The 25,544-nt window shown below is 33.2% G+C and overlaps 2 protein-coding genes across 10 annotated transcripts; one reads left to right on the plus strand and one right to left on the minus strand.

Moving 5' to 3' along the window:
- Positions 1–1,850: 1,850 nt before the first annotated feature.
- On the minus strand, positions 1,851–16,898 carry LOC131939859 (zinc finger protein 271-like). Of its 4 annotated transcripts, none has more exons than XM_059298372.1 (2): positions 16,859–16,898; positions 1,851–4,671 (listed from the first exon to the last, which is right to left on the minus strand). In XM_059298372.1, exon 2 carries the CDS (start codon positions 4,650–4,652, stop codon positions 2,166–2,168), a length of 2,487 nt encoding a protein of 828 aa, XP_059154355.1. In that variant the 5' UTR covers positions 4,653–4,671; positions 16,859–16,898; the 3' UTR covers positions 1,851–2,165. The 4 variants fall into 4 exon arrangements, with proteins under 4 accessions (XP_059154355.1, XP_059154353.1, XP_059154356.1 ...); XM_059298370.1 differs by having other exon boundaries at positions 16,752–16,891; XM_059298373.1 differs by lacking the exon at positions 16,859–16,898 and adding an exon at positions 6,623–10,438.
- On the plus strand, positions 16,796–25,447 carry LOC131939861 (isobutyryl-CoA dehydrogenase, mitochondrial). Of its 6 annotated transcripts, none has more exons than XM_059298377.1 (13): positions 16,991–17,018; positions 17,617–17,794; positions 20,716–20,850; positions 21,270–21,370; positions 21,677–21,846; positions 22,018–22,127; positions 22,431–22,507; positions 22,683–22,820; positions 23,367–23,502; positions 24,253–24,350; positions 24,482–24,634; positions 24,985–25,087; positions 25,285–25,447. In XM_059298377.1, the coding sequence occupies exons 3-13, from the start codon at positions 20,742–20,744 to the stop codon at positions 25,338–25,340; spliced, it is 1,251 nt and encodes a 416-aa protein (XP_059154360.1). In that variant the 5' UTR covers positions 16,991–17,018; positions 17,617–17,794; positions 20,716–20,741; the 3' UTR covers positions 25,341–25,447. The 6 variants fall into 6 exon arrangements, with proteins under 6 accessions (XP_059154361.1, XP_059154359.1, XP_059154363.1 ...); XM_059298375.1 differs by lacking the exon at positions 16,991–17,018 and adding an exon at positions 17,029–17,214; XM_059298378.1 differs by lacking the exons at positions 16,991–17,018; positions 17,617–17,794 and adding an exon at positions 16,796–16,920.
- Positions 25,448–25,544: the final 97 nt, after the last annotated feature.

Consider the following 25,544-nt stretch of genomic DNA (forward strand, 5'->3'; position numbering starts at 1 on the left):
AAGCTGTTTGGATGAGAAGTTGTAGGACATAAAGCTGGTTGCTTGAGAAGAAATAGGATATAAAGTTGGCTGGATGAGAAGAAATAAGATATAATGCTGGCTGAGTGCAGACATAATAGATAAGTTATAGTAGAATGACTGGGTTATATTAACTGACAGTTGAAGTCACCTAAGAGATCCCGGATGTTACATAACTTACTTGGATTTTGCAGATAACTTTTTTTTTTAAAACCCGAGAAAGTCGATTTAAAAACGAATCAAATCATTCTTCGCAGTGATCTCGTGCAAAATGTTTTTGTTGACACAAGTATTAGACATGCTGACAAGTATAGGGCTGGTAAGTAGGTCAATAAATAGTTCTATGGCTCATGCAGGTTTTATTGAGCTGTAGAACTGGTTGGTGACCTACTTACCAGCCCTATAGTAACGATCGTCCAGACGTGTATGTTTCATTACATACCTACAAGACATTTGAAACCTACCCCATACTCCACAGGACGTTACAGAACAAATATGTTCATAACCCCCCCCCCCCCCCCCCCCCGCCTCATCACGAACAAAATGTAAACTCAGTGCTTTGCAATTTATGTGACCATATAAATGAATTACAAGAATCACATTATTTTTTAGGAAATATTTTATTAAAATAAGACTGTTTTGTAATAATATTCATTATACAACTGTCTGTTGATTTAAGCAAAAGAAACAATAACCTACATTAATAATTGTAATGCATTCAATGATAAAAATAGATAATAATAAATGCAATCTTTTGTAGTTTAGATATTAACGTCAATAAAACATTAAAATTTAATAACTATGAATATAAACACACCTAACTTTATATACAAACATTGTATTCAATAAAAACATTGCAACCATCCATTGTTTGCAGTTGTGTTGTCATGTTATAGTGATGCCTTGTATTCTATAGAACTGTTTTCATCGTTACTATGGACTTATAGTAACTACTTTTACAAATGCTGCCGAGTGTATGGCTTGTAAGACATGTTCTCTCTCACTGTTATTTGATATCTCGCTAGCCAGGGAGAGGTGTGAATTTTCAAACTGAATTTTCTCTTGTGATCATGGTTACCATTATTAACAAACAAACAAAAAATGGGGTTATTTGTTTCTAGGTCTCGCCTCAAGATTTTAAAATACCAAGAGTGCATAAAAGAAAAAAGAATTGCACAGCAAGTGAACGGAAAAAAATATTTAAATAATAGTGCGGAAAACTAGTACTTCATTAATTCATATGCGTTTTTTTAGAAATCGGAAATAGCGTAAAGTTCTACTTCCGGTCAATGAAAATTACTCAAAATTTGAAAGAAAGCAGAGAATTAGATCTTTTACGTTTAAGTGAAATTTCGTTTCTCTATGTGAAACAGTAGGCCTACTCAAGTTATGTTTGCGTTTTTGTTTGTGGTTAGGGTTAATTAAAAAGGTAATATATATATTAAATCCGGGCTATGCCGGGTATATGCTGAACACAACACACAGGTCATAGGGGGGGGGGGGGGCGGTAGATGCATGGAAAAAATTCTGGTGCCTGGCCGGCTAGTTTATAATTATTTATATATATATATAAATATATATATATATGTTAGGGGGATTTAGTTGTTCGAGAAAGAGGGATCATCTGCGATCGCACTTCTGACACCAAAATGTAAGGGGACGGTTGTTTTTGTTAACCGATTAAAAGAGAGACATGGTAAGATGTTATTGACCATTATTCTCTCAAATCCGTGCACCTTTGCGTGGTGACAAAGGAGTCGAATAGACCTGAGCAAAACTAATTAACATCTAAACAAATACAACATTAATTTTACACTAAAAATAAAACTTGGTAAACACCCAGTTAATGCATTTATTTAACTTCATCCTACTTCACAAAAATGTATTTTACACAAGCAAAAAACAAAAGGATACAAATAAGACCTAGCCAGTTTTCATAATCAAGGAAACATCCCTCGAATTCTTAATACATGGTAAGATGGTATTGACCATTATTCTCTCAAATCCGTGCACCTTTGCGTGGTGACAAAGGAGTCTAATAGAGCTGAGCAAAACTAATTAACATCTAAACAAATACAACATTAATTTTACACTAAAAATAAAACTTGGTAAACACCCAGTTAATGCATTTATTTTGTCTTGAGCACTTATATCGGGAGCCAATATGTCGGGAGCCGCTTTATTTTAGAAACATATTTATGGCAATCAACACATTCATCTGGCTTATCTCCAGTATGAACTTTTCTATGTTTCCTTAAATTAGAACTCAGAGAAAACTTTTTATGACAAACATCACATTCAAATGGTTTATCTTCTAAATGAACTTTTTTGTGTGTATTTAAACTAGAACTCTGAGAAAACTTTTTATGACAAACATCACATTCAAATGGTTTATCTCCTGAATGAACTCTTTTGTGTGTATATAAATTACAACTATATGTAAACTTTTTATGACAAACATCACATTCAAATGGTTTATCTTCTGAATGAACTTTTTTGTGTGTATTTAAACTAGAACTCTGAGAAAACTTTTTATGACAAACATCACATTCAAATGGTTTATCTCCTGAATGAACTCTTTTGTGTCTATATAAACTAGAACTCCGAGAAAACTTTTTATGACAAACATCACATTCAAATAGTTTATCTTCTGAATGAACTCTTTTGTGTTTATATAAACTAGTACTCCAAGAAAACTTTTTATGACAAACATCACATTCAAATGGTTTATCTTCTGAATGAACTTGTTTGTGTTCATATAAATTAGCACTATATGAAAACTTTTTATGACAAACATCACATTCAAATGGTTTATCTTCTGAATGAACTTGTTTGTGTTCATATAAATTAACACTATATGAAAACTTTTTATGACAAACATCACATTCAAATGGTTTATCTTCTGAATGAACTTGTTTGTGTTCATATAAATTAGCACTATATGAAAACTTTTTATGACAAACATCACATTCAAATGGTTTATCTTCTGAATGAACTTGTTTGTGTTCATATAAATTAACACTATATGAAAACTTTTTATGACAAACATCACATTCAAATGGTTTATCTCCAGTATGAACTTTTCTATGTGTCCTTAAATTAGAACTATGAGAAAACTTTTTATGACAAACATCACATTCAAATGGTTTATCTCCTGAATGAACTCTTTTGTGTGTATATAAATTAACACTATATGAAAACTTTTTATGACAAACATCACATTCAAATGGTTTATCTTCTGAATGAACTCTTTTGTGTCTATATAAATAATAACTCTTAGAAAACTTTTTATGACAAACATCACATTCAAATGGTTTATCTCCTGAATGAACTCTTTTGTGTCTATATAAACTAGAACTCTGAGAAAACTTTTTATGACAAACATCACATTCAAATTGTTTATCTTCTGAATGAACTTGTTTGTGTGCATATAAATTAGCACTATGTGAAAACTTTTTATGACAAACATCACATTCATATGGTTTATCTTCTGAATGAACGCTTTTGTGTTCATATAAAATAGGACTATATGAAAACCTTTTGTGACAAACATCACATTCAAATGGTTTATCTCCTGAATGAACTGTTTTGTGTCTATATAAATTAGAACTCTTAGAAAACTTTTTATGACAAACATCACATTCATATGGCTTATCTCCTGAATGAACTTTTTTATGTTCATTTAACCTAGAACTATATGAAAACCTTTTATGACAAACAACACATTCAAATGGTTTATCTCCTGAATGAACTGTTTTGTGTCTATATAAATAATAACTCTTAGAAAACTTTTTATGACAAACATCACATTCATATGGCTTATCTCCTGAATGAACTTTTTTATGTTCATTTAACCTAGAACTATCTGAAAACCTTTTATGGCAAGCATCACATTCAAGTGGCCTCTCCCCTACTTGAGCTTGTTTATTCAAGTTAGATCTTTGAAAAAACTGTTCATGACAATTATGAGGATCAACAGACAGATATGTTTCATCTTCAGGGAGTTTTAGCTTTTCTTCAAGTCCATTTTGTTGTTTGTCCTCAGAATCTAAAAATTTTGTCCATAAATCTGGTTTTAAATCTTTGTTGGTTGATAAAGTTTCTAATTCTGGTATTATATCTTCGCTAGTTGATAAAGTTTCTAATTCTCGTTTTAGATCTTCACTAGTTGATTTATTTTCTAATTCTGGATTTATATCTTCAGTAGTTGATACAATTTCTAATTCTGTGTTGGTTGATAAAGTTTCTAATTCTGGTTTTATATCTTCAGATCTTGTACATACTGCTGATACAGCAGGTTCCATATCTTTAAAAATTAAAAATCCTGTTGTTTTATCCTGAGATGTTAGAAATGTCATATGGTGTTTTACATCATCAAAAGAGGAAAATGATGTACATTCTGACTTTGTGTCTGTAGAAGATGAAAAATCTGGCGTAACAACGGTTTTATCATCCTGTGAAGCTATAAATGTCAAGTTTGGTTTGATATCAGGGAAAGTTAAAAATGATAATTCTGTTTTTATGCCAGAAGAAGATGAAAATACTGTAGATAGAAGTGGCTTCACATCTTCAGAATTTGAAAATTCTTTAAACTCATCAGACTGTAAATCTAAATCAGCAGTTGCCTCTCCCATGCTGCTTCTTATAAATAAACTGAGGATTAGATATTTAAATGTTAAAGTGGTGATTATATAGATCTAGTAACTATAGTCAAAACAAAGTTTTTTCAATAAAACTTCTCAGAAGCATATTAAAACATCTTAGAAATGAATTTAGATAGCTTAAAGTTAACACAATCAATAAACAATTTTAAAAATAAAATAATTAATGTATTGTATATGCCTAAGAGTGGCGGATTATGGTAGAAAATAAAATCAAACTTAAAAATTTTTTTTGTTTTATACAATATTTGTACAAAATTAACATGCCATGCTTTTTAAATTGACAGAAGGTAAGTATACCATGTTACAAAAACTGCAATCATAACAATTCATATTTTCACTTTAAAAAATGAAAAGAAATAAAACAATCGTCAATGAGGAAAGCGCAACGCTTTACGTTTTTAAAATATGGGGCGACATGACAAATAATAAATCTGGCCAAATGATTGGCTTTGGGCGCAGTACACATCTAAACGCGCCTTGTTTTTCACAAGATTATAATAAAATGGCATTAATGGGGAGGGGGGGGGGGGGTATATATGACTGGCATAGTGACCACAAATAAGGACATGAGAATTATTCCCTAACCGTTGTTTAATCACACACGGCATAACATTAGAATCATAGTTTAGAAGTTTATTTGATTGTAAGATCATTTTAAAACAAGAATATACAAAGCTACTTTTACTAAAGTGTCGCGAGATAAATAAAGAAATTAGGTCAAAAGTACACCTTACTATTCTTAATTAACAGACTAAGGTAATCTATGGTTTTATGTACATAAAATCTGCAGAGGCTAGTAATGTTAAAAAGCCAGTAGTGATCTCCCCTAAGCTTTCTTGAATTTTCTTATATAACACTACGGGGGATTGGCAACTCGGGATATACAATATATAGACATGATTTTTAAATCCATGTTTAAGTACTTAAACTTTTTAAAATAGAATAGAATCTTGTAGAAAAAAGAATTGCGCACCAAGGAAACGCGAAACAAAATGTGTATAATAGTGCGGAATATTATTAGTACTTTATATATTCACATGCATTTTTGAGAAATTGGAAATAGCCTCCATTACTACTTCTGGTCAACGGAAATTACTCTAAATTTGAAAGAAGGTGGAAAATTAGATCTTTTACTTACATATGAAATTTCATTTGGCTATCTGAAACAGAACTCAAGTTATAGGCTTTTGAAAAATTTAAAGTAGAATAAGTTCCACTTCCGGTTAATCAGAAATCGCTGAAAAGTTGATACAGAACTAGAAATTTGATATACTTATATATGAAATTTTATCAACTGTACTCCAGTTATCGTGATCACAGACACACATACACTGAAAGAATTGCAAAGGCCAGTTTCTCAGACTCGATTATGCATAAAACGTCAAAAATTTGATAAATGTGGGTTTATAATTTTTGCCCGATTAAAGTAAGTCTTCTATACTCCAGATGAAGGACTGAGGTGAAAAACTGAAAACCGTCACAATTTCATGCGATTTTTGTGCACTATCAGAATACTTTCTCTATACCCTGTATACGAGAAAGAAAAAAAGGGTGACATATCAAATTTTTGTAATTAGTTGGCATTTTTAGAAGGATTCACATTTTGAAAGCTACAAAAATGTTACAAAATTTTATTGATGTGCGTGTTTTAAAACATCAGTAGTAAAACATTTCAGTAATAAATAAAGATTAACGATGTTTTTACTTGATGCAACCAAGCTCATTTACTAAAGCAGCCATCTTGTTTAAGCTAGAGATTCAAGGGAAACCACCCTAATTTACAGTTGGCAGCTGTTTATATAGCAAATCTTGCTCGCAAAATAGGCTGTTTAAAGTTAATTTCTGGCTTATATTGATATATTTGGACATTGATTTTGGTTTATTATTCAATTATCTATTACTATTATATTTGACACAAAACTATTAGTATTACTCGCTACCTTGGAGGTGTGGATCGTTGCTAACATCAATATGATGTCCACACCAGATGCATGACTTTCAAAGATTTTTTCATCTTAGCTCCAGTGACCTTCTTACAATTAGTTTTTAAAACGTTTACCAAGAGCAAAAATGTTGGTTTTTCACGGTATACAAACAAGCTATAGGTGGCAGGGCAAAATATGCCAGAAAAACATTTTAAAATTTGCTTTGAAGAAGGAAGGTATATTTAAAAGTTGGTACCATTAAAAATGATAGAACTTTTAAAATATTAGCCCGGGAAGTAGAAAAATGAATTGAAGATTGAAGAACTATTAGGTTTATCAGTCTATTAAAAAATATATCCAATATATAATACAACATAATTAGTTTAAAATGTTAGTACAATCTCTAGGCCTACCCCCATGCATGTAAACCACAATACAAACAACTCTGTAGTGGCAGTGGTCACTTTTTCTACTGTTGGTAATACAGAAATGTGTAGAAATATCTAAGAATTTTTTTTTAGCAGGCCTGAACTATAACAAGTGGTAGGCGTACAACACAAATGTACACTGTCGTATGCCTGCTTTTACAACATACCCAGGTATATGGCTAATTTCCACATCAAAATCTAAAACCTTATGTTGCACCATTTCACCACCAATGTCCCCCACCTTGATATGCGCGATGACATAAAAAAAAATATTGTGGAAATTCGTAAGTAACATCGCAGGATTACAGAAACATTTTTACTAAGAAATCACTTCAGAAGTGGGGTTGGTATGGTCGAGTCGGTAAAGCTCATGGTTGCTAAACCGATATGTCTCGAGTTTGAACACTCTGGCAGATGAGGCTCGTTAGCAGAGGACAGCCACTCTTCTAGGAGAGACTACTCCAAAATCAAACAACTTCTGCCTTGTAGTTTGTTCTTGGGTGGACAAAAGCTATGGAAGCAAATCCAAAAAGAAAAGCAGGAAGAAATCTGAGTCAATGGCCTCAATGGCGCATAACCAGTTGACATGTATATTTCATTATGAAGAAGAAGATTTCAGAAGTAACTATGCTAATACTAATGTCAGAGATGTAGCGCCCCACCTCCCCCCAAAGCAAATAGCTGATTTTTTTTACAAGTGGTGGGAGGAGAAAATAGGATGAGTGCAGTGACAGCAGCAATTTTCACAAACACTGCATTTCAAGGTTTTTTAAAAATTTCAAGGACCTTTTACAACTTAAAAAACAACTATAGATAGATCGTGTAAAAAAAATTATAGCAGGCCTACATATTTTGTTTGAAGGCCCAAAACCAGACACGTTTTTTCAAAATTTTGCTTAACAGTAAAGTGACTTTCTTAGAATTTGGTTTTTAAAAAATGATTATCACGTGAAAAATGGCAGATTTTAAGCGTATTTTTATGCTACCTGAAGATGACAAAGCTATTTTTGCCAGAAAAAAATTTATCAAACATAAACATGGGTAAAGTTTTAAGTTGCTTAAAAACTTAAAATATCTATCTGTAAGGTTCCAAACTTGCACTGTTAGGTAGGGTATTATTAGATTGATCTGTTTCTGAATTAAAACTGTAAATATTCTGTACTCATTTTGAGAAAAAAAATCACCCACATGTCACGTAAACAATATTTTTTTGTGAGGGACGTCATTGCTATCCTCTGTCACTGCTTAAGTAAGTGTTCTTTTTACTAGACACTTTTTTTTTACCTATTTTGCTAGCGTAATTAGGCTAATTAAGTCTCATTATGGATCTTTCACCTGGCTTTTTGATTATACTATGACTCTAAAAGCCCCTAAACCACAATGATCTATTATTTTGTTTTTTAATTTGTGTTAATCCTTGAAATTATTGCGAGTTGGCCTTTGTGTGCTTATTTATGCCTAATTATTTGTTGTTTTCAAATGTGTTATAAGGGGTTGGCGTGGTAGAGTCAGTAAAGCCCATGGTTGCTAAACCGAAAAGTCTCGAGTTCGAACCCTCAGGCAGATAAGGCTCGTTAGCTGGGGACAGCCACCCTTCTAGGAGAGACAACTCCAAAATTAAACAACTGCTGCCTTGTACTTTGTTCTTGGTTGGACAAAGGCTATGGAAGCAAATCCAAAAAGAAAAGCAGGCTGAAATCGGAGTCAATGGCCTCAATGGCGCATAACCAGTTGACACGTAACGCTTAATTGTGTTGGAGGCGTGGTCGAGTCGGCAAAAAGTTCATGGTTGATAAATTCGAACAAAGTCTCAAGTTCAAACCCACTGGCAGATAAATCTCGATCCCCTTCAACACTAATAATTAAGAACAAAGAAGAAGAAGAAAAATGTGTTATAGCTTAAGGACATGGGCGGGTGTACTTTTCGTCATAAATCCACTAAATCATCGATTTCCCACTTTTACTTGATCTATACAGAATAACCATCGTTGAATCTAAAAATGGCATTGTTATGACCCTAAAAACAGTATTTATTTATGAAAAACCGGGTTCAATGTAGTGTGTACAGGGTCTTTTGTTTAATTTTTTGGTAAAAATAGCAATTTTTCGACCTAGAAAAGTACTATTAGGCTTCGCGGAAACCTAATGTGTTTCATATCAATGGAAAGGCTGTGACCTCCTTTCTTTATTTGTTCTAAAATTAAATGACCAATCAAAATACCTATTTTAATGTGATTATTTTTCTACGTCATAAAGTTGTTTATTTTACTCAGTCGGGTTTTTCCGGTATGCAAATTTTTGACCTCAATTTTTTCATTGGCATACAACTGCGGAAGCTAGTTAGCGATTGGTCGTTTCGCTTCGGAAATAAACATTCCCTTAGTTTCAGCACGTTGCTAAGTTTGATCTAGTTTTGTTTCTCTAAGCTTCTATGAAATACTTACATTATTTTAACATATAATTATTGCAATTACATATACTATTAACAGTTTAGACTAGTTTGTGTGAATTATCATAAGCAGAGAGACGATTTAATTTGTTTCTCTTTCGATAATGGGTAGAACAAAACACTCGCTAAAAATAGATACACACATCTAACTAATTTACTAAAGCTAGAGCACGTCCGAATGCAACTGATTGCAGCTACCTCTACTCAATCTAGCACTATTCAGACAAGCACTGGTGCAGATGTAATATGCACATTTACTAAGAAACTGCGGCAATGTAAGACACAGTTTTTACAGACAGAAGAAAGCACTGTTACATCTAGTACTGGTAGTGCTAATTGTAAACCACAGCCATGCAGAATTATTGTCGAATGTGATTTGCTTCTTGATGTTATCAATATATTTCCTCGCCCACTGTGATGTAGTGGCTACTATTGATGAAAAAAGTGTAAAGGGTTTGCTTCAAGCATGGTGTGGCAGTAATAAAAATGTTGTAAACCGTAAGCATACAACTGCAAAAGAATCCAGAACAAGGCCTTTCACAATAAACAAAGACATCATCTTATCATAATTGGCTTTAGACATGAGACCATGCAAAATATACTGCTGTTTCTGCGATAGAATAATTCAATTTTGGGCCCAGGCATGCTATGGCATTGCTGTCAAAAGAAGGAAACCATAGTCGAAGACCCAGCTTTACTACAGCTTTAGGTAAAACAAACAGCGCCAGAAAAAAAGAAAACTAGCAGCTGAAAAAGCTCAGAAGGAATATATTCAGCAGCACCATACTTCAGGCTATAAATGTGGTCGATTTTAGTGACATACAGCGATAAATTTTAATTTTTTGCAACTTTTTGTTAGTTTTTTGCGTTTTTCTCAGTTTGGTGTTTATTTGTACAATTGTTGAAATAACTTTGTTAATAATTAAAAGAACTGAACTAAATTTGCTCGAGTTACTCTTTATATATATTCAAATAAAACTGATAGAACACTTTTGGATATTTGGTAAAAAAAAAAAAAATTTTTTTGTTGAAATAGTGAAAAAATTGGACGAAATAATGTAATTTTTTACAGTGATGTTTGAAAAAAAAAAGTTTAAAAAAAACTATTTTCTTTTTTGAAAATGTAATATATCAGAAGTCTTAAACACATGTGTCTGCAGACTATATTAAGTTTTCATGAAATTTGTACAAACCATTTTTGAGTTATTTCCATTTAAAAATTGTCAATAAAATCCAATATGGCCACCGTCACCATGGCAACGGAAGATTTAAAAAATATTTTTATGCTTAACTCTTTGAGTTATAACTATTAGCCAAGTATTACATCTTTAGACTCGGAAAAAAGGAAGTTGGTACTCATCACCCGCCCATGCCCTTAATTAATTTTTGTTAATTCTTATTGATTTCATAGATTTTAATTAGTTTAAGTTTAATATAATATTATTCTCACTGTTCTTTGTTGATATTCTTTTATTAGGCTAAATAATGTTTATATTATTAAGATTTAAGAGGTCTGAAAAATTAAATGATTTTAGTGTTGGGTCTAGGCTTACATTACTAATTAGAATTATTAATTAGAACTTGGGCTAACAAAGTACTTGGACTAGATTTGGAACACGCTCATACTGTGCTTTGAGTTTTCTCTCACCAGTTTACAAAAGAACACAGGTGGGCTGCAATGTTTGTAATTTGCCTATATCTTTCGGTCACAGGCGATCATTTTAATGTGATAGGCCTCTTAATTTTATAGGCCTGATGAATTGTATTTGATAGGTTAACTTTTCTAGTTGACAAAACTACTTGAGTGAGCATCTGTCTGTCACTACGCAAGCGAGATGCATGTCATGGGCACTGCCAGTGATGCTGATTAGAATGCGTTTCTCGATAATTTGATCAATTTTAATGTGATTACAGTTAAAAAAAATAGATACAAATCTTAACAATATTTTAAACTCAGCATGGACAAAGCTTTGTGAATAACACACAGGTTTCAAGTCCAGTAAGGGAGGAGGGATAGATTCATTTTACAATGACATAGCTATCATTTATAAATTGCCCTGATTAAACATTACTAAAACACACTAATTAAGCCTAATCTAAACTGAAATAAACATGCATATGAATATCTTTTAAAAGTTTAGATCTAGATCTATATTAAATATTCTTAAACATTTAAAACGTGATTATTTTTGGATCATTCATTAGCCTATATTAAAAAAATAGTAAATATGTTACATGACATAACCAAGTTACGAGCATCCTTGCAATTATGTTTTATTGACACATACCGACACTCCACCCTCCCCTCACTTGATCCTTACTAACTTCCAAGGTCCCTCTCCTGTCAATTTTGTGGACCAGATTTAAGAATGATTGTCACGGAAAAAGCTGTCCCAGCTAAGCTAAAAAGCACCAATAATTAAAATTCTGTATTTTAGCCCCAAATTTACAAATTAGCTAAAACCATCAAATGTAGTTAGTAGTTAGAGATAGGGTAAAGGAGGGCGTTACGAGCCGTGTGGTATTAAGCCCCAAACAACACCCCACCCCCACAAAACCCCCAATAACACTGCTAATCTACTTCTGAGGTAACAACCACTGCTGTTCTTTGATAACAGAGAAGCAGAGGATTCATTTTATGTAATTTATGACCCACTTGGTCCAATAGGGAGAGGACGAGACAGGATTTAATCCCACTGCTCTTTCCCTAAAATTTCTCATCTCCATAAAACCATTTTGTGAACTTTTTTTTTCCAAATAGACATAACTTGGGAAACTTCACTTTGTAATAAACCAAATGAGTTTTTCAAGCCCATTCTTTGTTCCTGTATTAGAGCATTGGTTGTTGTACATTTTAACACTATTTTTATAGCTATGGCTAGAATAGTTTTATTTTGGTGAATTTTATTTTGCACAGTGATTATTGGTGCCAAAACAAAATGGCCGACATTTGTCCCATTTTACCATGCTATAAAGTTTTTATCATTATCAGAGTAAAACTTGACTGATCATTACCATAATGGTTTTATTTGTTAGATAATAACTAAATCTACATGAATACATTAATTTTGTCCACTAGCTTGCCTGTTCAGAAAAGTTATAACAGATACTGTTATGTGGCTCTTGATACCCTATGTGCAAGTTTCTCATTGATTAGACCACTGAATATGACACTGGTTTAGGAATAATTAACACAAAATGTATTAATTGTTAAACAGACTTGTGTCTAAATGATAGAAATACAATTCTAACCTGCTAAAAAGTAAAAATTCAGCCATCTGATGTTAGCCAGGTAATTTTTAAAATGGTACACATACTTATTACCCCTAAGGGGCTATACAGCCGACTCAGCCCCCACCTGTTTCTAACCAACCATAAAACTTCTAATCTCTTTGTAGGTAACAGGACATACACACCAGGAAGGTCTAGGTCGGTGTTGTATCTCGTGCAAATTTACTCACAACACGACTACACACTATGGTGGTATCCAGGACTAAAGCTGCGACACTCGCATAGAGTTGGATTTATTTGTTAGATCATTGTGCTTCAAATTCTGTTTCAATATTGGGATTAGATGGATATAATGTTGGAATTCAGTTAGTTTGTTACATTTTATTGATCTAAATGTCGTGTACCATCAGAAACTAAATTGGTTGACAAGACACATGTGTAGGCTAAAGAATGACCTCTAGATCGAGCCAAACATGGCTGGTTAAGGTTGACAAACAGTGATTTTTAAATTTCACGGTGATGCTTTTATAAAGGATTTTATTTTGTGCTTTCTTTGGGATTATTTTGTGTGATGTGAATATTCAAAAGTAATTTGTAAGTAGTATGCTTTTCACATTCAACCATTTTAACAGTTTGCGATAGATCTGCGGCCGGGCTGATTAATTTACATTTAGCGAAACTACACACTACACGGCGCCCTCAGGCCGTTGTTTCAGCATGCCCTTCTAGTCAATTATAGACAACGATAGAATCAATACATGTGGCCAATACACCGATTTTTATTTAATAATCTTCAAAAGCCATTCCTCTAGGGTCGTTATTTTCACGAAATTGTCGTTTTCCATTTTGTTGTCAAGAAACTGGTATTTAGTTCACGAGAAAGTATAAAAACCACTCATACGTGACCGAAATCGTCGATTGGGTGCCTTCACGTGGTTTGACACGTGCTGACCTAGGCCGTTGTTTACATCCAAAAATCACCCAAAATGGCCTTTTTTCGAACAAATTGTTTGAAAAAATGGCTAAGTCCAATTTTAAAAAGTGTCATTTTCGGGCCCATTTTAAAAAACGTAAAAAAATCCGAACTACACGTAGAAAAAAATGGCTTTTTCGGCCCTTTTTAGCTCCAAAAACGCGTCGCGTGACGTCACCGTGACGTCAGCCGCCAACCAAAACGCGGAGAAAGCGCGCGTTTGATTGGTTGGCGGCTGACACTATGAAATCCTCTAGGGACGATTCGAATGGTATACCTGGAGTTTTACCCAAAAAGCCTAATTTTAGATCTAATAAGATGTAAGATCTAGATCTAGATCTAGACTAATTCTAGATCTAAGTCATTCTAAGTCCTAATATATAGCGAGGCTCACTAAATCTTAATTTTAATTATTTATTTTTTTAACCAATACCAATAAAAGCTAGAGATATTTCTCTAACTAACCAGGCACTACATTTGATGATTTTAGCTCATTTTGAACTAAAATACATGATTTTAATTATTGGTGCCATACAGCTTAGCTGGGAAAGATTTTTCCATGACAACCATTCAAAGATCTGGTTCCTAAAGTTGACCTGAAAACGACCAAGGAGGTTCGTAAGGATCATGTGTGGGGAGGGGGAAGTGGAGGTATGCTGCAAAAAAACGAAATCGAAAGGATACTCGTAACTTGGTTATGTAATCTATTTACAGTATTTCTAGTAAACGCCAAAGGAATGAACCAAAAAAATCACGTATAAATGTTTAAAAATATATAGATCTAAACTTTTTAAAGGTATTCATTTTCACTTTTATTCAGTCTTGATTAATCAGTGTAAATAGGAATGTTTAATTAGGACAATTAGGCCTAATAATAATAGATTGAGTTAACGGCGGAATCTAACCCTCCTCCCTTATCCAGCATGGAAGCTTTGTCCAGGCTGAGTTTTAAATATTAAAAAAAAGTAGATCTATATAGACATAATAAAATATCTGTTTTTATTTTTAAAACTGCCGTTGCATTAAATTTCATCACATGTGAGCGAGAAATGCATTCCAAACATCGCCACTCATAGGCTGTGCGTAGTGACGGCTCGCTCGCGTTGTTTTGTCAACGAGAGAAACATCGCCCGTCCGAAGCTAGACATATCCAGGCGGAGTTTTAATACTTAAATTTGTATCTAGAGCTGGTGTCTAGATCTATTTAAAGATTGTTAGGCTACGCCTATCACATTAACGTTGATCACTTGTGAGTGAAAAATTATGCAAATTCGTCACGAGCCCGCTTGCGTTCTTTCGTCACGCGAGCGTGTGCGCAAGTCCAAGTACTGTGTCAACTAGATCTAGATCAACTTTTGTTTATGCAGGCTGTCCTCTAATATGATTATTATAATTTATTAGCCTAGTCCTTCTGGATCTAAATCATAATAATCAATTATATAAAAAATGAAAGCAAATGAAAATAATATTAACTATAATTCGATCAAGTCGTAATTAGTAATAATAAAAGCAAGTAAATAATTTAGCACCTAGACTTTACTAGACGTATCGAGATCGCGTTTCACCACGAGATCACCGGTTTACGGGCTTTTACAGAAATACCAACTAACTCCTATCTTCCCATGTTCAGATCGAAATACTTAATTAATTTGTCCAGCAATGTAAAAATCAAAATTGGAAAATATTCACTTAACGCTTGTCAACATAAATAACAACACAAACGTAGTAAAGAGTCAATAGAGCCACCTAGGCAAACGTCTCCCGCCCAATAGCGGTCACGTGGGTTATGGAATTTTTACTTTTGGTGGTGACCATTTTGGAGAATTTTTTAAAAAATTAGCGCATGTAATATTCGATTTATTTTTACACAGACTGCTAAATCTAATATTGATGTACTTTCGGTTTCCGATCTACATCGTAGTAGCTAATATTTAAAAAGATCTACGAATGTTTGTCGGCACCACTTTTTGAGCTTCGGTCTTCATTATCCAAAGCAATTTATAGCGTTTCTCTGGCATATTTAGTAGCTTTTCTTACTAAATCTAGAATTTACCCAAATTTCAAATTAAACATGACTACTGAATGATAGACATCCATATTTAATCCATTAGGGACTAATTTTGAGGTTTTTAGTTCGTTTTAAACTAAATTACTTAATTTAATATTTATTGTCACTCACTGCCATGGACAACACATCTCTCCATGACAACTCTTCTTACCCCTGAAGGCACTTGAAGCTAAAGAGAACCACCTATGCGGTTAGACTTTTTAAGTGGCCATGTACCCAGAGTTCCCCACTAGTGATCATCAAATAGCGGTCACGTGGTCAAAAAAATAAAAAAAAATTTTGGTTGTCATTTTTTGGCCACTCTTTAAAAAAAGGGTTGAAGATATTTGATTTATTTTTTCATAGAATGATAAAACTAATAATGCTTTACTAGGGAAATCAATTTTGTGATAGGGAGATCTATATTTAAAAAGTTATATTATTTTGAATGACACCGACTTTAAATTTAGCCTACATTCCCCAAAGCAATTTCTGAAAATGCTTTTCTGGCATATTTAGCCTTGCCACCTATAGCATGTTTTTATAACGTGAAAACCCGCCATTTTACTCGTGATAAACATTTTTAAAAGTAATTCTAAGAAGGTCTCTGGAACTAAGTCGAAAAACTCGCCGGAAGTCATGGTCCGATCCTTACGCCATGTTCTGGTTAGCAACCAAGGACGCTTTTAAGTTAGTGAGCCTCCCTAATATTTAGCACTGCCATTTATAGTTTGTTTACATTATGTGAAAAAACCGCCATTTTTCACGAGGTAAACATTTTAAAAACGAATTCCTAGAAAGTCACTTGGGCAGACAAGAAAAATGTCCGAAACTAAGCGTCCGGTGTAGGACGCCATGTTGTTGTTAGCAACCAGAGACGCTTTCAAGTTAGTGAGCCTCGCTACTAATATAGGCTAATAAAAACGAAACCGCGCCGCCATCTTTGTAAATTGCTTCGAGAGCTTAGGCCGTGAGATAAAAAAAAATACAAATATAATTTTAATAATCAAACAAACCCGTAGATCTCTAGACCTAGATCTACTTATTCAGTTTTCAATCTTTCTTGTTGCAAGACTAGATCTAAGATGTTTATTTCAATTATTAAAATAGGATCAAAACGTACAAGTACGCTAGTGATCACGAGCAGGGACAGGTGACCACAGGGGAAAAGTAGATCACAAGGAGGTTCGTACTCATGCATATTAGCCTAGAGAGGTCCAGTCTAGATCTAGAATAATTTTGAGAGTAATCTCCCATATTGATGTGTTGATCTAGCAGCACTCGTAGGTCGACTTTACTCTTAGTATTAAATCTACTTGATCCTAGATATATCAGATCTGGCTATAGATCTGGCTATTATCCTCATAATTATTAATTTGACTTGATATTTTGAGCCATCCCTTTAAAAAAAAACTCCAGCAGAACGAATCAAGGGCTCGGCTACGTAGTTCAATATGAACTGTGGCAGGCAACCAATGTGTAATGTGTAACCTACTCCACTGACTAGTACTAGATCTAGATCTAGATCTACTACTGTAACTTTAGTCTTTACTTTAACTTTAGTTGTTAGTCTCTTTAACAGTAGTTTAACTTTTACTTAGATCTATATCTACTACTTACACAACTGAAACTGTACTAATATAGGCCTACTGTAACTCACTGACAGTACTCAAGTTTTGACATTGGGGTGAGGGGATGGGGGGGTCTGGCTTTTAGTGGTATGTGATAGCAGGAGGGGAGATAAGTAAAAATCTGCTATAGATCTATTCTAATTATTCTATATATGGACAGTCCCCACATAATAAAAATATTTAATGCTAATCTATATCTATAAAAGCAAAGTGGGTGATGTTTGGTTTGTTTCTTTCTTACATCTATTAGATTGTCGAAGTTTGCTGTTCACTCTCTTTTTACTGGGAAAATTAGAGTAATTTCAATAATTGAGTTTTAAGTGACCGAGAACTGACCTAGAGTGACCGCGGCCTTATATAAAGTATACATTTTAAAAGCGCTTGAATTAGATCGACCACTTTCAGATGCAACATAAAGTTATTATTTGGTAAGGAGATAGTTCTGGTGACGTAAGCACCTGGAAATAATAATCATTAAAAAAGTTTTAAAAAACCCACGTTTTCTGATTGAACTAAAAAGTAGAAAATAAATGCTATACATCACAATAATGCAAGCGATCACTCTACTATAAGCGATCAAAAACGTGGGGCGCCGTGATTTTCTTAAAGTTTCTAATACTGTTGACTCTCTACAAGCTCCCTAATAAAAGTCAATAGTATTATCTAATCAATAGTAATATAACTTTTACTTCGGCGCCCCACGTTTTTGATCGCTTATAGTAGAGTGATCGCTTGCATTATTGTGATGTATAGCATTTATTTTCTGCTTTTTAGTTCAATCAGAAAACGTGGGTTTTTTAAAACTTTTTTAATGATTATTATTTTCTACTTTTTAGCCTTTGTCTGTTTGTTTGCATTAAAATCTTGCTATCGATTTTATCTTTTCACTTTTTTTTGGGTAAGCGAAGACAACTCGTAAAAAGACAACTCGTAAAAAACACGTTGTGTGAATACGTTACTGACTAGAACACATAGATTTGAACCCGTGTCGAGTGGGATAGCAATCGTGTGCCCAACCACTCGACCATATCGTCTCCCCCAAACTGGCCACCAGTGGTAATAGTTATCTCCTGTAACTTTAAAGTCGGTTAAAACTAAATTATCTGCCCCTAAGCCTGTCGCGAAGTGGGATCGTTCGCTTCACTGCGCGCGGCAAGAGAGAGGCTAGCTACGCGTCGCTGGTTTTTTTCTAATGGCTCGCAGAGGAGAATTATATATATAGATTATAAAGCGGTCTAAAATGCTCAATAAAATGTTTCCATTGATCAATTTAGTAATAATAACAATTGCATATTCTATGGTCATCCAAAAGAAAGCTTCCCTGAAAATTTCAGCGCGCTAGCTAACTGGGAAGTGCCAGAAATTTCGATCGCAAGATTTGATTGGAAAGACAAACAAATAAACAAACAGAGAAAGCAAGTTAAAGAAAACGTGGGAAAATACCAGTTTTTCAGAAATGTCTTATCAATGGGTTAATAATTGAATGCCTTTACTCCTCAATTTTAAATATTAAAGGGATGTAAAAGCGTCAGGAATTTAATCTTTTAATTTCCCCCGTTCTTTGACTACACACAAAAATAATCGAAAACCTTTAGATAAAAGAAAAATTCATTTAAAATTTATACTAAGCGTGTTTTCAAATAGGAGTGAAAATCAATACAAATTATTAAGTTTTACCTCTCAATTAAGTCTATTTAAAGGGATATAACTGTATCAGGAATTTCAACTTTTTATTTCCCCATTTCTTTGATTACATAAAAAATAAACGATAATAACATGTGGATAAAACAAAAGATCCTTTGAATTTATACTACACAATTTTCAAATAGGTGTAAAAATTAAACCATCTGTTATCACTGATATTTGAAGAGGCCACTTGCAAAACCTACCAAGTCCACTTTCTGAAAAAAATATGTTGCTCTTATAGTTTTCTTTTTTATAGTGGTAATTTAAGCACATTACTAATTTTGTTCAGAAAGGTATACATTAAAGCAGTCAGCCTACATTCATATCATGTAAGTTAATTGAATCCCCACTATTATGATCAAACAAACATCTTTTTACTTTCTCGTATATACGAAGTATAGAGAAAGTCTTGTAATCGTGCAAAAAAAAAAAATCGAGATTTTTACAAATCTCGACGTTTTACACCTCACTGATACGGAAAAACATAATTTTGCAATCTTGTCCGTATGTCTGTGTGTCTGTCTGTGTGTCTGTCTGTCTGTCCGTGTCTAAACACGATAACTTGAGTACCGTTACAGCTAGGTTGATGAAATTTCATATATAAGTATTTTATCAAAATCGTAGATCCGTATCAACTTTTGAGCGATTTCCGATAACCGGAAGTGGTACTTTTCCTACTTTGAATTTTTCAAAAGCCTATAACTTGAGTACTATTTCAGATAGATAAATGAAATTTGACATGTAAGTAAAAGATCTAATTCTCCACCTTTTGTTAAATTTTGAGTAATTTCCGTTGACTGGAAGTAGTAATTTACGCTACTTCCGATTTCTCAAAAAACTAATGTAAATTTTAAAAGTACTAATAATATTGCGCACTATTATGCGCTTTTTTATTTGGCGTTCACTTGGTGTGCAATTAATTTGTCTGCGAGATTTTATTCTATTTATAAAAGTTTAAGTATTTAAAATGGATTAAAAATCATGTCTATAGCCTGAGTTCCCATCCCCTGTTATTTTATATAAGAATATTCGAGAAAGTTTAGGGGAGATCACTCCCGGTTTATTTTACATTAAGAATGTCTTAATTGAAAGCTTTATAAATTCCCAAACACCAGACAGTGCAGGGTATATGATGCTTAATGAGCACATGTGCAGGGTATATGATGCTTATGATGTTTACAAACAGCACTTTCCTCAAATATCATTGCAGGGCCGGCACGCCTAGTAATAACTTAGAACTTCGTTAGGCTTGTGATAGGCCCTTGCATTTCCAGACTTTAATTGGGTTTAGATTTTTAGATTCCTCATCATCTCATTACCCTATTTCTGTCCGTGCTTAAGACACATAGGGCAGGTGAGTGGAGTTCATTTGTTTCAATTACCTTGGCATATAAAGGGATAGTGTGGTCAGCACAATGCCAAACCGCCTTAGTTTCTCATCAAAGCTCGGTGGACTCAGAGAGGTTCTACATACTCAAACCTGGGATTCGAACTCAAGACTTTCATGTTAGAAGTCGTAAGCTTTACCATCCAACCAGGCTGACCCGGGAACTTTGGGTTATCAGTAATAAAAAAGGAATTAAATCAATACAATTATAGGGCCCACCACACATATAGTTTTATTGTTACAGTTTAACATTTAATAATTAATAATTTATTCCAGATTATCTGCACAGTAAATGAAAGCCAATGAAAATGTTTTTTAAAAAAGCCAATGTAGTTTTGAGATTAATAAACAACTTGCAAAAAATTCCACTCTGCCAAAAACGACTTCTTTTAACAGGCAGCTGTGTTGATAGTAAGTGTTAAAAATTGGCAAGTATTCAAGTATAGTCTTTTGTTGGGGGGACGGAGGAGGGGGATGTGAGAGGCTTGTGTGTGTATGTACATTTTGCTATTAGCTATTAAATTTCAATTCTTATTTATTATAAAAACTGAAAATAAATAATTTTAATGATTATGGGGACTCCTGGAACCTACCATGATCATTACTTTTGATAGCGTTTTTTTTTCTAGATAATTAACTAAATCTTATTGACTGCATTTTTAAATTTCTATTTTCCAATAGTTTTTTTAGTTACATTTTAGGTGGGATATTGTTGCACAAATGAGTGTCTCTATTGCATTTAATGAAATTTTTAAAAAAATTTAGACTTACATATTTAGTATGTTTTTATTAATAGCATATTAATTATCATATTTTCACAAAATTTTAAGTTTCTCATGGGTTGGAAGAGGAACAGAAACAAATACAACAGGTTGCATTGGACTTTGCTAAAAATGAGCTTGCCCCCAACATGCAAAAATGGGATGAAGAGGTTTGTAAACTTTGAAATCAAGATAGCCTTTATGCATTTAAAACATGATTATAAAATGGCTTGTTTATGTTAGCCTATATACACAATTTAGTTTTTTAATAAATCAAACACAAATGCAATGCCTTTTATAATTTAAAAAATGACAGCACATAGCCAGCATCTTCACATTTGAAACTTAATATATATAAAATTCAAACTGTCTCTTCAAAATTTAAATATAGTTTGCATTTGTCTCCAGCACTTAAAATTAATTTTTTAAGCTGATAGGAAATTTATTTTATAGTAAAAAAAATCTACTATTTTCAGGAAATTTTCCCAGTTGATACAATGCGTAAGGCTGCAACACTTGGGTTTGGCGCTGTTTATTGTGATGAAAAGTATGGAGGTACAGGGCTGACTCGCCTTGATGCCTCTGTTATATTTGAGGCTCTGGCCACTGGATGCTGCAGCACTACAGCTTATATTAGCATACACAAGTAAGATGGGTAAACACCCTTATAATTTTAAAATTTTATCTGAGAAACAACTTTATCAAAACTATCACATATAAAAAATCAATTTGTACTAACACATAGTAATTTAAATTTAGATAATTTCCGAAAGATTTGTTCACAGTTGTCAATGTTCCAATTAATTTCTTATCACAGTATGTGTGCCTGGATGATAGATGAATTTGCAAATGAGGAACTGCGTAAAAAGTGGATACCTTCACTAGCCACAATGGAACATTTTGCTTCTTACTGTCTTACTGAACCAGGTAAACAAAAATTAGCCACGGTGCTTAGTGACTCATACTGTTGTGGAGCGTCACAAATGTACTTAAATGAAGCTTTCAAGTTTCTGTGCTATTTTATTAAAATCATTTTACTAAGTTTATCACATATAACTTTATAAATAAAAATACGGGTATGTTTTTCCAGAATGGAAATCTAAATGCCTGAACTCTGCCAAGTAAATTTAAGAGATTACTGTTCATAAACAAGCTTAAATACATTTTAAGTTGTAAACAATGTATAATTACTTTGCACTATTTCTGCCTAATACAAGAAATGTCACACAGGTGCTGGAAGTGATGCAGCTTCTTTGACAACCTCCGCCAAGAAAGTTGGCTCTGATTATATTATAAATGGTGCTAAGGTAAACTATTGCTTCTTTGACAACCAATTAATTGTGAGACATTTCATTTATTTATTGTACAACTTTATAATTTCTTATCAGCTACTCACAATTTACAAGCCCATTTCCTGCTTCTGAACATTAGACAGAATTGGAAAAATGAAGTTAACATTTCATTAAATGATATTTTTTGCAGGCATTTATTAGTGGTAGTGGTAGATCCAATATATATCTTGTGATGTGTCGAACTGGGGAGCTTGGTGCCAAAGGTGTGTCTTGTATTCTTGTAGAGAATGGTACACAAGGACTTTCATTTGGCAAGAAAGAAAAAAAAGTAAATATTACCTAAAATTAACAATTTATTAAAAAAATTTAACATGGCTCTTATTTTGCTGATTTATCCTCTAAGCATCTGCCTCCCATGAAGATGTCACGAATGGTTTCTCTTTATATTTTTAATGTATCAATAAAGTCCCATTGAAAACAAGGTTCTTTCAAGAAACCTAAGGTTGTTTTTTAACATCATTTTTGGTGATCCACTTTAAACACACAAATAGCATTGATTTTTACAACCTCACGTTACACAACATAAATAATAAACAGTCCCTCAATTGAACAGAATGTACCTTATGATCATTATGGTAGATGAAGTAGAGTTTGTTTCTTTCAAATCAGCTTATGGAATGGTTGTATCTCAGACTTTGCCCAGCCACCATTAATGCCATTATTTACCTTAACTTGTCAGCAATAATTTAGGTTATGAATTATGCGCTAAACCACAACCTCCCATTGATAGCTAGAGCAGGCTATTGCACTATAATAACAGTATACCGGATGATCATGTTTTAAAATGTTATCCTATCTTCTTAAAAATTTAAAGGTTGGGTGGAACTCGCACCCTGCTAGTATCGTCTCTTTTGATGACTGCCGAGTCCCTCAGAGCAATTTGGTGGGAGCTGAAGGCCAAGGATTTAACATTGCTATGAAAGGTCTTAATGGAGGAAGGCTAAATGTAGGTGAGGTGACAACTACCTTCCTTAGTAGATAGGCGTAATTAAATTTGTTCTTAAATCTGTCTTCCAATACACAACAATTTCTCATTAAGTATCAAATTCTATCATTCTTTTGCACTCAAGTAAGTCAGTATCTTGAGCATTAGCCCTTTGAGCCAGGCAAGCCAGAAAACCGGCTTCAAAATTAAGCATATATGTCCGAAAAGCAAGTTTTTCGGCCTGCTTATCTAGCATCGTAGTCGTAGGGGCTGATAGACCGTCTTATTAAATATAATTAGCGGCGGACTGAATAAAACGATGCACATGTCTTTTTAGTGCAGGATTATGATTCTAAAAATAGATTGTGGGGAAAGGTGAAAGTGTTTGCATTTCGTAAAATACATTGTCAATAATATTATAATAACAGTAAATAGGTAAGTTACTCTAGTTTTGTCAATATTTTTTGTAGTATATAAAAAAATCATCGGTATATAATTATTTTATCAGTGCAAAGTTAGAAGCAGATAAGTGAAATTTGGTTTGGGCCTGGGAGCTCAGGAAATGGGAGAAATTAGGCCAGGGATCAAAGGGTTAAAGTTATTTCTAAGCTTAATTATTGAATTCATTTTATCAGCAATTTGTTTTATGTAGCTAATTAATTAAAATGTTTACCTTTAGCATCAAAGTTTTTTTTATCAAGTTTAATTATTGAATTCATTATTTTATCAGCAAGTTGTTTTTATGTAGCTGATTAATTAAAATGTTTACCTTTAGCATCAAGTTCTCTAGGTGCAGCCCACTCAGCTTTATCAAAGGCCCGTGACCATATGAAAGTGAGAAAACAATTTGGCAAGACTTTGGACAGTTTTCAGGTTAGCGTTTAACTTACTTTCATGTGATTATAGTTGGTGAAGCGAGTCATTTGTTTTAATAACACAATCGACCAGCACACAGTTCTCAAAATTTAAGATGGTAAAATTTTCCCAATCATTTATTTTTGCAGTATTTGCAATTTCGTCTAGCCGAAATGGCCACGCAGCTAGTGGCGTCACGGTTGATAGTTAGAAACGCTGCTAAAGCTTTAGATAATAAAGATGTCAGTGCAGTAGCACTGTGCTCCATGGCAAAGCTTTTTGCTACAGAAGAATGTTTCAAGGTATGTTTAAGTTTTTAAAAATGCATTGACCTATTTGTTAACTTTCTGCTTCTTTACAAATTTTAAAACAGATATCAAAATTCCTATAAACTGACACACCAAGTAATATTTTACTTGTGATTTATCTTTGAAAAAATAAACATTTATTGCAAACTTTGATTGGTCTTCTAAAGCTCACAAAAAACAAATTATGGTTGCAACCAAGACTAATGCATTTTAGGAAACAAGGATTTTTAACTTCCATGTGGTTGATTTCCATTGGTTGGGTCAACTTGTATGCTTTCTGTCATTAAAACTAAATGTAGCATCTGTAGTTGCAAATTTACCAGTCAAAATACTTCTAATTTCAGATTTGTAATGATGCAATGCAAATTTTTGGTGGCTATGGTTATTTGAAGGACTACCCTGTACAGCAATATATGCGAGATACCAGAGTTCATTGTATATTAGAAGGTAAGAATGTCACATTACCCACGTTATTAATAGTAGTGTTGTTAATGAAGAAATGAAGAACTACAACTGATAATGATATACATGGAAAGGGGTAGGGTTTATTACTATATCTCTAAAGGAATAATTCCGTAGATAGATCTATCTTTATCTACAAATATGTTGGACATTTTTTAAAATGGAATTTCTTTTTGTTTCAGGAACCAATGAGATAATGAGATTACTGGTATCCAGAGATCTATTAGCAGAGAAATAAGACAGTATTTATTTTAGCCATCGTTCAAATATTACTTATAAATGTATACATTAAAGAAATAGTCAAGAAAAAAGTAATCTATGTTAATGTTTTGTTTAATGGATTCATAGGCCTTAAGTTTATTTCAGAAATTACAACTTATTCTGTACCCGAAATTAAATAGATTTGTGTCCATAATGTTACTGTTGGCAATTTATTACTGTC

The sequence above is a fragment of the Physella acuta genome, unplaced genomic scaffold (genome assembly GCF_028476545.2).
Source record: "Physella acuta isolate Inbredline_101_S28 unplaced genomic scaffold, ASM2847654v3 ptg000297l, whole genome shotgun sequence".
Taxonomy (NCBI): domain Eukaryota; kingdom Metazoa; phylum Mollusca; class Gastropoda; family Physidae; genus Physella; species Physella acuta.